This window comes from Danio rerio, chromosome 21, assembly GCF_049306965.1.
Source record: "Danio rerio strain Tuebingen ecotype United States chromosome 21, GRCz12tu, whole genome shotgun sequence".
In the NCBI taxonomy this organism is placed as follows: Eukaryota; Metazoa; Chordata; class Actinopteri; order Cypriniformes; family Danionidae; genus Danio; species Danio rerio.
This window is the reverse complement of record NC_133196.1, coordinates 48,051,450-48,067,503: the sequence shown is the minus strand read 5'-3', so window position 1 is coordinate 48,067,503 and position 16,054 is coordinate 48,051,450. Positions and strand designations below refer to the sequence as shown.

General features: G+C 35.4%; 1 protein-coding gene across 2 annotated transcripts; it reads right to left on the bottom strand.

Annotated features, from left to right (window-relative positions):
• Positions 1 to 508: 508 nt before the first annotated feature.
• Positions 509 to 9,793, bottom strand: LOC101885280 (uncharacterized). 2 transcript variants are annotated; one of them, XM_073935534.1, is made up of 6 exons: positions 9,550 to 9,793; positions 5,731 to 5,790; positions 5,245 to 5,298; positions 4,362 to 4,424; positions 3,764 to 4,237; positions 509 to 3,652 (listed from the first exon to the last, which is right to left on the bottom strand). In XM_073935534.1, exons 5-6 carry the CDS (start codon positions 3,861 to 3,863, stop codon positions 1,815 to 1,817), a joined length of 1,938 nt encoding a protein of 645 aa, XP_073791635.1. In that variant the 5' UTR covers positions 3,864 to 4,237; positions 4,362 to 4,424; positions 5,245 to 5,298; positions 5,731 to 5,790; positions 9,550 to 9,793; the 3' UTR covers positions 509 to 1,814. The 2 variants fall into 2 exon arrangements, with proteins under 2 accessions (XP_073791635.1, XP_021324903.2); XM_021469228.3 differs by lacking the exon at positions 9,550 to 9,793 and adding an exon at positions 6,201 to 6,484.
• Positions 9,794 to 16,054: the final 6,261 nt, after the last annotated feature.

Here is a 16,054-nt window from a genome sequence, read left to right as displayed (position 1 = left end):
CAATGTTTCACATTAGACATCGTACGATGCCAAATTGGTCAACATCGCCCAACCCTAATGCCATGGTGTTGTTCTGAAATATAAACAAAAGACGTGTTAAAAACACGGGGAAATCATATCAGCGTGTATTTGAAAGCAGGTTTGTCTTGAAATGTCTGTCTTATGATGATGTCTGAATTTACCTCAAGTCATAATGTAAGGCACTTTTGAAAGAACTCAATAAATGTCTCTCTACACTCCAGCTTGGACTCTTCCTGTAAACGAGGTTATAATAGTTTTGGATTTTTTTATTAGTTTGTTTTTATTTCGTTTTGTCTTGTTTTTAAATTCAGCTCTTTTTAAATTAGCTTTAGAGGCAGAATTACTAGTTTTTGTATTAGTTTCAATATTATGAAATTAGTTTAGTTTTTGTTAGTTTCAGTAGTAGTTTTTTTCTTTTTCTAAAAGCGATGCTCTATTTAGTGTCTACTCATTCATTCCAATTGAAAACAAATAAAGCTCGATTCAGTTTATTTCAGTTCTGTTTATTACAAATGTCACTGTTGAAGGATGATACATTGAAGATCAGTTCTGCCGACCCCAAACAAACAAGCCAGAGGTGACCACGGCAGGTAACCAAAACTCCACAATGAGCATCAGTTGTGGAGCAGGTGCAGGTTCAAGGATGTCACTGGGGTCTCTGCAGGAATCAGTCTTGTGCTCTCAATGCCCGCGATAACCATCTGCTCTGGATACAGGCCGGATCCAAGATTATGTTGGCCTCGGGATAAGGAAAAACAGACTAACATCAGGGTAGATGCCATTCAAATTACAAAAGAGATGTGTGTTAAATCTAGATAGTTATTTATTATGCTTACAGGGCGACCACCTAATAATGCATAACACCAATCTAACCGAGAGGTCATCAAAGCATGAATAATTACATTGATACCATTGTCATAGTTTGGCAATTCCTTAACAAACAATTCTGCAGATGCTTGAGATGTGGCCTTCTGATTTATATATTACACATATATAGAGTATTTTGGTAAAAAAATGAGGCTGTCGCCAGTTTGTGGAGGCCCACCACCACCCCATCTCCTCCAGTTTATTTGTTTCAAGGTTTTCATGTATTTTTACATTTTTTTTCAATATATACACACAATATATACAGTTCTTTTCTCAGCATGTCATCCTGAAGCCCGGGAGGAAGGAGGCACACCTTGTTGGCGAGTCAAAGAAACCATCACCTGCCATCTGGAGACGGAGGAGTAAAAGAAACATACTCGACCACCGTCTACCACAGAATGGAAGGGCGACTGTCATCTGAGAGGGCACAAGGGAGTCACCACCGTTCAAGCAAGTCTAAGTCCTGTCCACCATGATGGGGACAAGCAGGAAGACCAAAGGTACGAGCTCTTGCTGCCACCTATGTGGTAGAGAAGCCATTACCTTCCATATGGAGACGGGGGAATACCATCCACCAATTAAGTGCTCTGGCCAGGCACCGTGAGTGAGGAGCACTGGAAGAGCTTGCCATGATGATACTCGACCGCCGTCTGCTACAGTATGGAAGGGCGGCTGACATCTGTGAGGGAGAAGAGCCCGGTGAGCAAAAGAACAGTGGCACGACTTCTTCCTCTTCTCAGTTGTATGGTAAAGTTTTGGTTAATCATTGAAGGTGGTCCTTCCTCCACCGGGAAATACTTGTCAGACAGTGAGACGTATATGTGGCAGTGTCCATCTCAGAGACTGTGTTGGTGTTTTCAGCGTGAAAGGTAATGTCACTGGAGACGGTGTCAATCTGAAAGACACTGTCGCATTGCGGGGCGATGTCATCTCAGATACCGCATCAGTCCCATAAATCTGAGAGGTGGTCCTGATCTGAGGAGGGGCAGTCCTTGTCTTAGAAAGGGCACTGCTGGTGTCAGAAAGGGTACTGATGGTCTTAGAAAGGGCACTGCTGGTCTTAAGGGCACTACTGGTCTTAGAGGCACAACTGGTCTTAGGGGAGGCAGTCCTGGTCTCAGGAAAGGCAATCCTGGACTCAGAAGGGGCACTGCTGGTCTTAGGGGTCGTCCTAGTCCCAGAAGGATCACTGCTGGTCTCAGAAGAGGTAGTCCTGGACTCAGTAGGGGCACTGTTGGTTTCAATAGGGGCAGTCCTGGTCTCAGGGGCAGTGCTGGTCTCAGGGGCAGTGCTGGTCTCTGGGGCTGTATCAGGGGTACCAGAAACCTCAGAGAGAGTTGTAGCCTTAATGGTAGTGGCAACCTCAAATATAATGCTGTTGTCACTCTCAGTAGCTGTCTCTGAGGTGATGTCAATAGTGGTCTCATTGACAGCGAGATTCTCAGTAACTGACTGAGAGGTAATCTCACGCTGTGAGACAGTGACAGCCTAAGGGGCAGTGGTGGTTCCAGAGGTGGTGCTGGTCTCACTTTCAGTGGTGTTCTCAGTGACTTCTTTAGAGTTAAACTCACTCTCTGGGGCACTTCCAGTCTGTTGAGCCGTAGTGGTTTCGGGAGCAGTATTGGTCTCAGTGACATTGGTGTTATCGGCAGTGTCAATGGAAGATTTAATCTCAGAGACAGTTGTAGACGCATTGAGGTTGGCATTCTCAAATGCAATATCGTCGTTATTCTCAGCAACTGTCTCTGAGGTAATCCCAGTCTCTGAGATGCTGGCTGGCTGAGGGTCAGTGGTGGTTTCAGATGAGGTCCTGGCCTCAGTGACACCATTATTCTCAGTGACTGTCTCAGAGGAAAGCTCACTTTATGATGCAGAGCCAGTCTGGTGGGCACTGGAGGATTCAGAGGCAGTGAAATTCCCAGGAGTGCAAGTAACCTCAGAATCGGTTGTAGACTCACTGGTACTGGCAACCTCATATGTAACCTCTGTGTAACCATGACTGAGTGTTTCACATATTCTCTCCTCCTCTGAAACAGTGTCCTTCCACGGTGTATTGGTGATGTTGCATCATGTGCTGATTTTGCTATCATTAATAGTCTCTCTTCAGATAACAAATCAACGGTATTTACTATGTCCAAAATATTGTCGATTTCATATCCGTTGTTGGTGGCATCTTGGTCAGTGGCTGTCTCAATGACTGTCTGAAAGGTAACATCGCTGTCTGAGAGAGTGTCAGTCTGAGATTCACTGGTAGTTTCATCGATGGTGCTGCTCTCATTGGCGGTGGATTCCTCAGTGACTGCGACAGAAGTATCGTCAGTCTCTGAGACTGTGCCAGTTTGAGAGGCAGTGGTGTCTTCAGATGTGGTGCTGCTCTCTCCAGCAGTGGTTTCCTCAGTGACAGTCTCAGAGGGAGCATTGGTCTCTGAGTCAGTGCCAGTCTGAGAAGCACTGTGGGGTTCACCGGTGGTTCTGCTCTCACTGGCAGTCGATTCCTCAGTGACTGTGACAGAAGTATCTTCAGTCTTTGAGGAAGAGGCAGTTTGAGAGGCAGTGTTGGCTTCACCGGTGGTTCTGCTCTCACTGGCAGTCGATTCCTCAGTGACTGTGACACAAGTATCTTCAGTCTCTGAGGAAGAGGCAGAGCTGGTTGTTGTTTCCTCAGTCACAGTCTCAGAGGTAACATCAGTCTCTGAAACTCTGCCAGTCTGAGGGCCAGTGGAATTTTCAACAGGGGTCTTCGAGGCAGTAGCAGTCTCAGGTACTGTGGCATAAAAAAGAAAGCAGAAACAACATAAGTAAACATGAGTATAATGGTTACTCTCGACCACTGATCATTACAGCATAAACCAGAAACTGAAGTACTTCATGATACCTTTCAAACCTTCGGTTGTTTCAGAGGTGGTGCTGCTCTCATCGGCAGTGGTGGTGCTGGTTTCTCCAGCAGTGGTTTTCTCAGTGGCCGTCTCAGACATGTCGGTCTCTGACACAGAGCCAGTCTGAGAATCTTTGGTAGTTTCACCGGTGTTGCTGCTCTCAACGGCAGTCGATTCCTCCGATACTGTGACACAAGTATCTTTAGTCTCTGAGGAAGAGCCAGTTTGAGTGGCAGTGTTGGCTTCACCGGTGGTGCTGCTCTCAACGGCAGTCGATTCCTCAGAAGAATCCTCAGTCTTTGAAGAAGAGCCAGTTTGAGAGGCAGGGGTTGGTTCCGGGGTGATGCTGACTTCAACAGCAATGGTTTCCTCAGTGGCAGTCTCAGAGGGAACATTGGTCTCTGAAACTGTGCCAGTCTGAGGGCCAGTGGAAATATCAGCAGGAGTTGGAGTCTGTGAGGCGGTGTCAGGCACTGTGGAAAAAAAAAGAAAAGGGCAGAAACCGTATAAGTATATATTTATATCAGTATCATGGTTAAATGTCAATATCTATTAATAATCAGTAGATCATAAAGCAGAAATTGAAGTATTTCATACCTTTGACAGCCGGGCTAGCCCTGAAGAGAGCATCTTCCTCCTCATCAAGAATGACCGCAAGCCCTAGAAAAGCAAGAAAGAAAGACAATCATTATTGGTTTAACAGGGTCTCTGCCAATATCATAATATCAAATTTAAGACCTTTTAAGACCTTTTTAGGACCATTAAGTATTCAATTTAAGACCTATATTGCAATATCAAAAACACACCTAAAATGAAACATGAAGATTTATGTGTGAATTGTTGAATCATTCATTGAAAATAAATATGATCTGTTGTACAAGATGTTACATTTTCTCGTAGTGTGATCCAAACCGTGAGATTTGTCATCCGTTACACCACTACTTAGTATTATACTACTCAAAATACACTCAAAATACAGCAGGTTCCTGTTGGCGTACACAGGTGTTCATTCATCACGAACCATTCATGTTGCCTCCATTTGCCAGGTGAGTGAAATTATATACTTATATACCCTCTCTCTAAATGTATTTGTTTTATTTAAGAGCATTTATCATTTATATTTTTCTTTAGACCATTTACAATCACATGATGGATCATTTACAGCAATGGTTCTCATAGTGGGGGTCCCTGAGGGGTCACTAGACAATGACAATAAATCTATTTCTTTTTAATAAACCATAAAAATTACTATATTTTATCCATAACCTACTGAAAATAAAAGTTTATAGTTACTATATACTACTGTTTATAATTTCTATAGTAGCTAATTTAAGGGATTTTACTGAAATCCCATTCAAAAAGCCCATTGACTTTAGGACGAGGGAACCGGAACTGCTAAAATGCTAACTCGCTTCCGGGTTTTTGCATACAACTTGACGTCATTGTTCCTCCACTCTATTTTGCTTGTGATTTGACTTACCTTGATATCTGTCATTGCGGCGTGGCAGTTGACTCTTGCCTGGCTTGTCGTTGACTGTTGGGAAGAAAAAGCCATTTAATAACTTATTTTACAAACAAACACATTCCTTTACTGCAAAAATGCTTTTCTAACTTATAGTTTTGTCTTGTTTCTAGTCCAAATATATATAAAAAAAAATTAGACAAGCCACAAATATTGTCTTGTTTTCAGAAAAAATAAAGTGAATCTTTAAAACAAGCAAAATAATCTTGTTTTTCTTTTGATATGAGATTATTTTGCTTGTTTTAAGTAAAAACTCACTTCATTTTGACTCATTATTTCTGAACTCAAGACAATATTTATTACTTGTCTACAAAATGCTTCTTAATTTAAGAATTTTTTCATGTTCGGACTAGAAACAAATTTTTTTTGCAGCGTTTAAATGTCAAAATCGTCCTTTTAACGTACATTGATAAGATAGAAATGTAAAAGTACCCAAATAAATACCTTTGACAGCCGGCCTAGCCCTGAACAAAGCATCCTCCTCCTCAAGAACAGCAGCGAGGCCTAAAAGACAGCAGGAAAACATGAAGACATTAACATTTTGCGCTCAATGACACATTTAAAGGGATAGTTCACTTAAGTTTACTCCCTATTTACTCAGACGTAGTTCCAAACTTGACTGTGTTTCTTTCTTTTGTTGAACACTAAAGATATTTAATTAAAAAATGTAAAACATGTAACCATTGACTTTTATAGTAGGAAAAACAAATACTGTAGAAGTCAATGGTGGTAATATTTTTGTGTAAAACAGAAGAAAGAAGCTCAAACAAGTGAAGATTGAATAAATGATCACAGAATTTTACATTTTGGCTGAACTACCCCTCAAATGGAGATCATTTGTTGCCTAAATAACACATTATTAAGAGGTAAACTGAGTTTAAATCTTTAAATAAATGCTTAGATTCTGTATTTACCGTGATGCTTTCTGAAGAAAATCTTCTTCTTCGTCTGTTTGCCTTTTGTATTCTCCATTTCCACCATAAATGTGTCAATATTCATTCAGCAAGATATATTAGTATCCGTAGATTCACAAACACTAGTAGTAAAGGCTGATTCACGTTAACAAATGTTGGAGATTTTGACTGTCTGGAGCATATAGAAGTTCCAAGCATTCTAAATGTTCCGTGACATCATAGCAGAGCTGCATGATGCGGCTGCAGTTTGAAAACAAACATCTAGCTCTGATTCTCTAATATTCAAGTCAATAAGTGCTTCATTGGCATAAAAATGCTACAAAGGTGTGGCCAAAGCAATTATAAAGTTTATATTAAGAAAATAACATACATATATAATAAAAACACAGTAAATTGTAGTAGTAGTAGTAAAAAAGATATATAAATATATATAAAGTGGACATTTTTCTCAAGTTTCTGTGTGTATGTTCAGTAAATCTACTTTTATGGGAAATAATATGTTCTTTGTATTGCCTTTAAAGTGAAATAACTGAACGTAAACATAGATATATGTAAAATATATAAAAAAAAAAATATATATATATATATATTAATAATATATAATATTATTCACTATATATAATATTATCCAATATATCATATTCAATATAACACTATTCATATACATTAATAAAAAATATTAATAGATCAGAATAAACTACATTTAATGATCAACATTTTGATAAAACAGAAATAAAAACCATTATAATCAGTATATTTACAATGATTCATTTATAGTAATCTAGATCTAATCTATTATTCACTCTCATCTCCTCCTAATGGCAGTCTAATCTGCTTTCAGTACTGTTTTGACACTAACCCAGCCTTTTAATCTATATAAAATAAATCTAGACCTGTATAAGACTAAAATTATTTAATTTATTTGCCAAAAAAAAAAAAAAAAAAAAATATATATATATATATATATATATATATATATATATATATATATATATATATATATATATATATATATATATATATATTATATATATCCTGGATACTATTGGATATGCAATATTATATTTGTGCATATACATTAAATTAGTCAGTACTGAAGCCAAATCTGGAGCTTATCTAACAAAATAATTTACAGTAATGGCTCAAAAATTAGCAGACCAAATGTATATGTTATGGAAAAATATTAAATAACATTTTCAAAAAATAGCACAAAAAAGACAAGAGAAAGACAGGGATTTTTTTGTTGAAATGTTGTAGTTAGTAATTTATTTTGCAATAATTTCCATTTCTAAAGATGTTCTGTGACTAAAATATTTTATATTATATTTTTATATAATATTTTTAATAAATATACCTGTTTAATAAATTTGTTTTGTTCAAATGTACCAATATATATTACCTATATTCACTGAGAAATTGATACAAATATTCATTTTCAAAATGGGGTGTACTCATTATATATTCATATGTACAGTTGAAGTACTATATTTTAAATTTCTGTTCAGAGAGGTCATGTTTTGATCCTCGATTGGCCTCACACAGTCAAGTGATGCGATTTCACAGGTCAGAGTTCACCAAGCTTGAACTTTGCAACACAGCAAACTGCGAAACTTGTCACATGAGCTTGCGTTTTCGGTCTGACGCATTTGTGTACATATGAACGGAAGTCTATGGGGAGAAAAGTCCAGTGTGACCGCAGCTTTAATTGCTAAATAAAAGCAGTTTTTAATTTTTTTAAAAACCATTTTAAGGTCAATATTATTAGTCACGACTCACTTTAAGCATTTTGTTTCATCTTGCCTAATTACCCTAGCCTGCCTAGTACACGTAATTTACCTAGTTAAGCCTTTAAATGTCACTTTAAGCTGCATAGAAGTGTCTTAAAAAATATCTAGTAAAATATTATTTACTGTCATAATGACAAAGATAAAAGAAATCAGTTATTAGAAATGAGTTATTAAAACTATTATGATTACAAATGTGTTGAAAAAAAAAATCTTCTCTCCGTTAAACAGAAAATGGGGGAAAAAATAAACAGAGGGACTAATAATTCTGACTTCAACTATATATCCTGAGCACTGGACTGTATATAGCTACTTTTAAGAGCATGGCGTAATCTTAAGCATGGTGTGGGCCACTGTTCATATTCCTTACATGCCATCTGAGTCTGTGCAGATTACATTATTATGTGTACATAACATTTATATTGATTAAACAGGATGACATTGTTTGACTACTGATGTCCATCAATACATAGACTAATTAATAGTCCATGTATTACAAGATAATTTAGCATATTAAAACAACAGATTCAGAATTTATATTTTAAGACTGATTTCCAAACATATAAATATATATATATATATATATATATATATATATATATATATATATATATATATATATATATATATATATATATATATATACAGTTTAAGTCAGAATTATTAGCCCCCTTTTAATTTATTTTTTATTTTTAAGGACAAAATTATTAGCCCCTTTAAGCTATATATTTTTTACGATAGTCTACAGAACAAACCATCATTATACAATAACTTGCCTAATTACCCTAACCTGCCTAATCACCCTCATTAACCTAGTTAAGCCTTTAAATGTCACTTTAGGCTGTACAGAAGTGTCTTAAATAATATATAGTCTAATATTATGTGCTGTCATCATGGCAAAGGTAAAATAATTCAGTTATTAGAAATGAGTTATTAAAACTATTATGTTTAGAAATGTGCTGGAAAATTCTGCTTTCCGTTAAAAAGAAATTGAGGAAAAAATAAACAGGGGGGCTAATAATTCTGAATTTAACTGTATGTATATATATATATATATATATATATATATATATATATATATATATATATATATATATATATATATAGTTACCCACCTTTTTCTGCACATGACGACTGGTTTGGGGAACTTGCATTAAAAAGATACTAATAACTTCAAATAACAGGGTTTTTTTTCCACAAATAATTTATACACATAATAATAACCGAGTGAGAGGCACATTTGGCTTCGTGCTTTATTATTGTTTGTCATGAAAATAATGTTAGGCTTAGTAGGCTATGTTAACTTGACATTATCTATTTATTAGCATCAATATCTAGCTATCTAAAGTTATTCTTCAGTTTCTTCCGTAATTATATTGCTACGTAAAGGCTATGAATGAACTCAGAGATGAATAATGCAGCTCATTGTAATCACAAATAATGGCACATTTTTACAGTTAAATGGGATTAATTATCCGCTATGATCCACGCAAAGCAATTCAAAGCCTCAAATAGCTCAGTCATATCAAACGATCATGATTATCAAACCGTGAAACATAAAGTACCTCAGGTATCCAGCGCTGGTTTCATATTTGTTGTAGCTCCTTGAAGATGCTGTGGAAAAAAATGATGTTGTTTTATTCTTCAACACTGACGACGACGCTAGGCTACGACCGTTACGACAGTGAAATCTTCCGTTACGCTAATGGTTCATTAGCATTTCTACTGTTATTCTAATGAGAGTACGTACGTAACCAATAGCAGAACCGCAGCGTCAAAACGGAAGATAAGTTATTTGACAACGTGGCGGAACGCACGGTGAGTTATTATTATTATTATTATTATTATTATTATTATTATTATTATTATTATTATCATCATTATTGAAGCCTGATTTTGCTGCACATCGCATTTTTGGACATATGTTCATTTAGATGTAGTTGTATGGAGTTAAAGGTATGTTGTATTGAATTTACCTAAAAAAGTAAATGCTGCACATTCTTGGCTCTGAATTAAAGTTTATTTTAAGTGTTGTGATTAAAGTATGTCATTTTATAGCCTTATTTTTGAAACATTATTTATAATAACATGAACAGAAAGTAATAGACTACTTATAACGAAACTAAAAATGTACATATTACACAAGTTTTGGTGTTTTACTGTGCTGTAGCCTACACAAGTGTACATTTTTGGGAAAAAATCCAATTCTAGCTATTTTTTTTTAATTGACTTTTAGTCTTCAGTGGGCATAAAAACAAAAAGTCTTTTAAAAGTAAAAAAAATGGCTTTCGATGTATAAACTTATATAATTTCCCCACCTGGTCTCTGTTTTGTATTTTATTTTTTAATTATTTTATTTTATTTTTTATTTTTTTAATTTTTATTTTTTTCTTTCTTCTTTTTTATTCTTTAAATTGTATTATGCAGATTATAACAACATCTATTTTTTTCTAATGTACCAAGTTTCTGCAATCTATTGTTAACTGTTATTAAAACCAATAATAAAAAAACAAATAAATAAAAAGTTTTTTTTGACAACAGTATCTCCAGCAGAAAAGATATCCAAAGATGCTGTTTTAAATTGTAAAGAAATCTGTGCTTTTGAATCTAATAAAGAGAGCAGTCATTGATTCATTTGAATTATGTAGCCTGATATTGTTACTGCTCCAAAATGATTTAAAAGTTTCTGAAAATAAAATATATTGTGTTCAAAGGAGGAAAAAATGTTTAATTTACCCAGACATTTAAAAAGAATATATTTTAGAGCAGTAATCACAATACCGTGATCTTTTTGACAACGTTACCATACCGTCAGAATCTTATACTGGCCCATGTCTAAATAATGTTATGATTATGGAGCTCTAAACACTCTCATGTACTGTCTGTTTCATTTATACTTGTAGCCATTGGGCGCACTAGTGCAGGAACCTTCATTCATTCATTTCCTTTTCGGCTTAGTCCCTTGATTAATCAGGGGTCGCCACAGTGGAATGAACCACCAACTTATCTAGCATATGTTTTAAGCCACGGATGCCCTTCCAGCTGCAACCAATCTCAGAGAAACATCCTAACACACTCACACTGGTACACTATGGACAATTTAGCCTTCGCAATTCACCTTAACTACATGTCTTTGGACTGTGCGGGAAACCAGAGCACCCGGAGGAAACCCATGCCAACACGGGGAGAACATGCAAACTCCACACAGGAATGCCAACTGGCCCAGTTGGAACTTGAACCAGAGACCTTTTTGCTGTGGGGCCACAGTGCTAACCACAGAGCCACCGTGCGGCCCATAATGGAAATTACTTAATTAAAACTCTAATGGACCATAAGGATTGTCCCAAAACACACTAGAAACCTAGAAACACACTGGACAAAAACATTTTAATAGCTTTTAATGCTTTTACTTGTATTTGTAGTGGAAATCATTAAATCCATTAACCTTTCTATTGTATTTTTCACTGATCTAATCACTGGCTCTCATACATACAGTCTACATGCAGAGCTGATCAATAATCTACATCTCGTGATTTGTTGGTTTAATCCAGCGAGAGGGCGCCAAACACGCCATTATCTGAGTGACGTCACAGGAAACTCACAGAAAAACACTGGTCTGATGTATGGAAGGCCGTTGGGGCCAAAACGTCTGCAACAAACGTGTTAACGCGCAATTGCGTGTTAACACGTAATTTACGCGTTAACACGTCATTTACGCGTTAACACGTTGGTACGTGTTAACACGTCATTTACGTGTTAACACGCAATTTACGTGTTAACACGTTTTTTTTTAAATAGTCTCATTTTTAAAGTGTTATCATTTACTGTTTTCTCCAATTAACCTACTTATTATAATATGTGTAAAGTAATTTCACTTAAATCACAATAAATGCTTTGCAGTCAATGATCTGTAGCAGATATTTAGCATTATAAAAGGCCAGACATCTTCTGTAATGTTATGTTTGATGGCATAATAATGTAAAATATTAATGTTTGTTATTCAGCTGCTGCGATTTCTTTGAAATATATGTGCAGAGAAATCAGAATGAGATTAATTTCACAAGTGTGTGCAAACACACTTTTTTTTCAGGAACACAAACATACAGTATATACAAATCAACACAAGAACACAGAATGACATAAGTGGATAAAGTAAATAATAAAACATTGGTTACAAAATCATATACAGTAAGGGTTGTGTATATGTATGACTAAAAACAAGTAGCAACTAATCTAATAAAAAAGATCTATAGAGATAAAGATGTGTAGAGATCTGGAGGTTGGGCAGGTGCAAAGCAATAATCCTCTCCGCTGTTCTGACAGTCCACTGCAGTCTTCTTGTGTCTGATTTGGTGATTTCTAGATGGCACTTAAGAGTTTTTTTTATTTGAACTTTTTATACATTTATTGTTTCCAAAACTTTACACTATATACTTTTGGTCTCTGTACTGGAAGCTCCAAATCACCAAGACAAAACACTCTTGTGTGCAAACAATTGACAATAAATAATTGACAAGTTTTGATAAAACTGTAAGCTCTTTTCTGCCTGGTAAGAACAGCCCAAGTTATGATATACTAAATCAAAATTACAAGACAAAAAGTCGAAATAATGATTTATTAACTCAAAATATGACTAAAATCTGTAGAAATGACATACCGACAATAGATGGCGACAAATCACCATCTAAATGTGTAACTTAATTCTCTAAAGATGATTAATCTAATCAAACTTTTTTTTTTCTTTTTAAAAGAGTTATTGAATCTTTAACTGAATGTCATTTTTTTCATTCATTAGCTTGTTTATGAAAACTGCATGCAAGAACTTAAACTCAAATGGTCCATGGTAATTTTGTCAAGTAACTTTGCAATGTAGTGGGTAACACATGCAGTTTAGGTCAATTCAATATGAAGTGAATTTAAAATAATATTTCCCACATTATCTTTAACTAACCAAGGACATTTTCACAGTATTATGCCACAGTATCCAATAAAACAAAAATTCTTCTTGAGTCATAAGTCTTATTTCTTATAGTTTATATAAGTGATATGGGTCAATCATTTGTTACTTATGCAAACTTCAATACTTTCTTTAAAATATTAAAGGTGCTGTAAGCAATTTTTCATCTTAACAGGCAGGCACAATGTGGCGACTCTCAAAAAAAAAAAAAAAAAAAAAAATTGTGGTTAGGCATGCACAGAGTATCTTCTTTCTCACAATGAGTTTCTTCTATCATTCATCCAACCAAGTTCGTTCTTCCGAAGTGATCTGGGAACAAGGTCAGTGCTGCAAAGAGCTTGTAAAGCCTGCCCTGGCTCATTTAAAGTGACCAGCGCAATGAATGATAAATGTCAGTAATAATCAAAACAGTTTAAAACGGGCTTCTCTAGAAATGTAAATATTGCACATAATATGAAAGATTGTGTTCAAGCATATAGCTGACTTGTGCACTTCATGCTATTCTTTCTTCTTGCTCATTTTGTAGATAACAGACCAACAAAAAATTCATTAAAATAGATACAAATTATATCAAATGAGTTTTAAAAAGATATATTTTCCAAGAAAGATACAAGTGTATGTTTTTGTTCCTGCCCATGAATAGATGATTTCTTTTGTTCTGTGGGAAATGAGGGTTTCTTTAATGCTCCACTGTAATTGGGTCACAAACCCCTGTCATTTGTTTGCTACATTTTTAATTTGTCATTATGTTAAAGATTGTCATAAGCATCTGATTTTTCCTCATTCTAATGTGCTTTCATTTTCTCCTAACTTGCTGCAGGAGTTTTAAAATCCCAACCGATAATGAAATCTGGTTACAGTGCACACAAACCTTAAACGTGCACACACTACAAGACAAAGAAAACTGTGGCATAGCACACTACAAGATACTATTAAGATTGTGCCTGATGGAGCACATAACCTGATTGCAGAATAACTCTGCTTTTTAATGATAGGCTAGCTAAAAAATATTTGACCAACTGCCAGAGCGAACAGCCTGCAGAATGAAAAAAAAAAAATGCTGCTTGAAAATAGCACGTCCAAACAAATGTCTAATATTATTATGAATAACTATAATAAAAACTACTACTACTACTACTATTATTATTATTATGGATCAGAGAGAAGACAAAGGCAGATTAACAGAGAATGAATATTTAATGATACTTTAAACAATTTTGAGGTTGTTCAGAAAAGAAATATCATCAATACCAACAAAAAGAAAACAAACAAACAGAACTTAACTTCGGGTTGTAACTGAAACAAGATGATGCCAGTGGAGGTAAACACCGTACAGGATTCACAGGACAAGATAACAGACAGGATAACAAACTGGTGAGCAGGTAGGCAGGCTACATTATCAGGTAAATACTGTCACACTGTAGAGAAATGAGTCTGGGTACTAACAAAAAAATCAGACCATAAATGAGTGACTGTTCCAGGCTTACAGGGTTATGTAGTGTGAGCGATGATGAGCAACAGGAGAAGGTGATTGGTGATTGGTCTGGTGATTGGGGCTGTGCAGGTGCAGTGAATGAATCTGATTGTCCAGAAGGATTCCTGACAATTATTATTATAAGCTAATATCATAATACTGGAACGTGCCATGCTTTGACTGGCTATTTATTTCAAAAGAAAAATTGTTAGTTGTTGCAATGCATAGCCTATAGTGTGGAAAAATATAATTTACAATGCAACGAAACCCTGGCCTGCAGTAACAGTACTGTCTCTCCCTGGGAATTTTATTTTCTATACTTTAATTTTCTAAACCTTACATTTTAATGTTTAAGCATTTTGTTTCATTGGCTACACATCTGGGTCATAGCAACCACACACACAGAATAAAGTGTGGCTAATAAAAAAAAAGATGGTTTAAGCATATTATAAATTAGCTTATTAATTTATTCATTTGTTAAAACCAACACAATTCCCAACAGCTTTTCTTTTTAGGCTTTCAGGATGTTGTCACAGCCATGAACATAATAACTTTCTTTATTAATAGCCTTATTGTTATTTTTTGACCAACTGCCTATAGGCACAACCTCAAAATGGTTTCTGGAAGTTATATAAAAAAAAAAACATATGCATGCACTCAAGGTGTGCTGCAATTGTCTTTCATATATAAAATAAAAGTTTGTATGTTAGAGGGAAACAGAATTGCGGCTCATCTCTTGCATTTACTTAATTTTATAACAGCCAGTAAGAGATATGCAAACTGGGACATAATGACACCTATTTTAAGGTTTTGCTTATAGTGGCAGGTAATCAAATATTACCATAATAATAATAATAATAATAATATTTTATTATTATTATTATTATTAGCAGGTTGTTGTTATTCTGTTTATTGTTGTGACAAGGTCCTGTAAGCCTAAAAAGAACAGCTGGGGAGAATCGTGTCACTTTTAACAAATAAATAAATATATATAAGCTAATTTATAATAAGATTAAATGATAGTTTTTTATAAAATAGTGTAAGTATAAAAAAAAATTTGTCCCATAGCCTAAACTGAAACGAGTAGGCTATAGGCTATAAGATTTTTTTTTTCAGAGAGAGATAACTGCAGGGCCAGGGTTTTGCATTGTGAATTATATTTTTTCAATACTATAGCTAACAATTTTGCTTTTGAACTACATAGCCAGTCAAAGCACAGTATAATAAGTAAAACTGGCCACAATTTAGTTTGGATGCGATAAATTGGAAGAAAATATATACATTAAATACAAAGGCTGGTTATTTTACTGGTGATAAGGCACACTACAGTGTAACCTTACATTTTACTCATTATTTTAATTGATAATTTGTTAATTAATACTGGGCGAGGCAGTGGCGCAGTAGGTAGTGCTGTCACCTCACAGCAAGGTTGCTGGTTCGAACCTCGGCTCAGTTGGTGTTTCTGTGTGGAGTTTGCATGTTCTCCCTGCCTTCGCGTGGGTTTCCTCCGGGTGCTCTGGTTTCCCCCACACTCCAAACACATGCGGTGCAGGTGAATTGGGTAGGCTAAATTGTCCGTAGTGTATGAGTGTGTAAGTGAATGTGTGTATGGATGTTTCCCAAAGATGGGTTGTGGCTG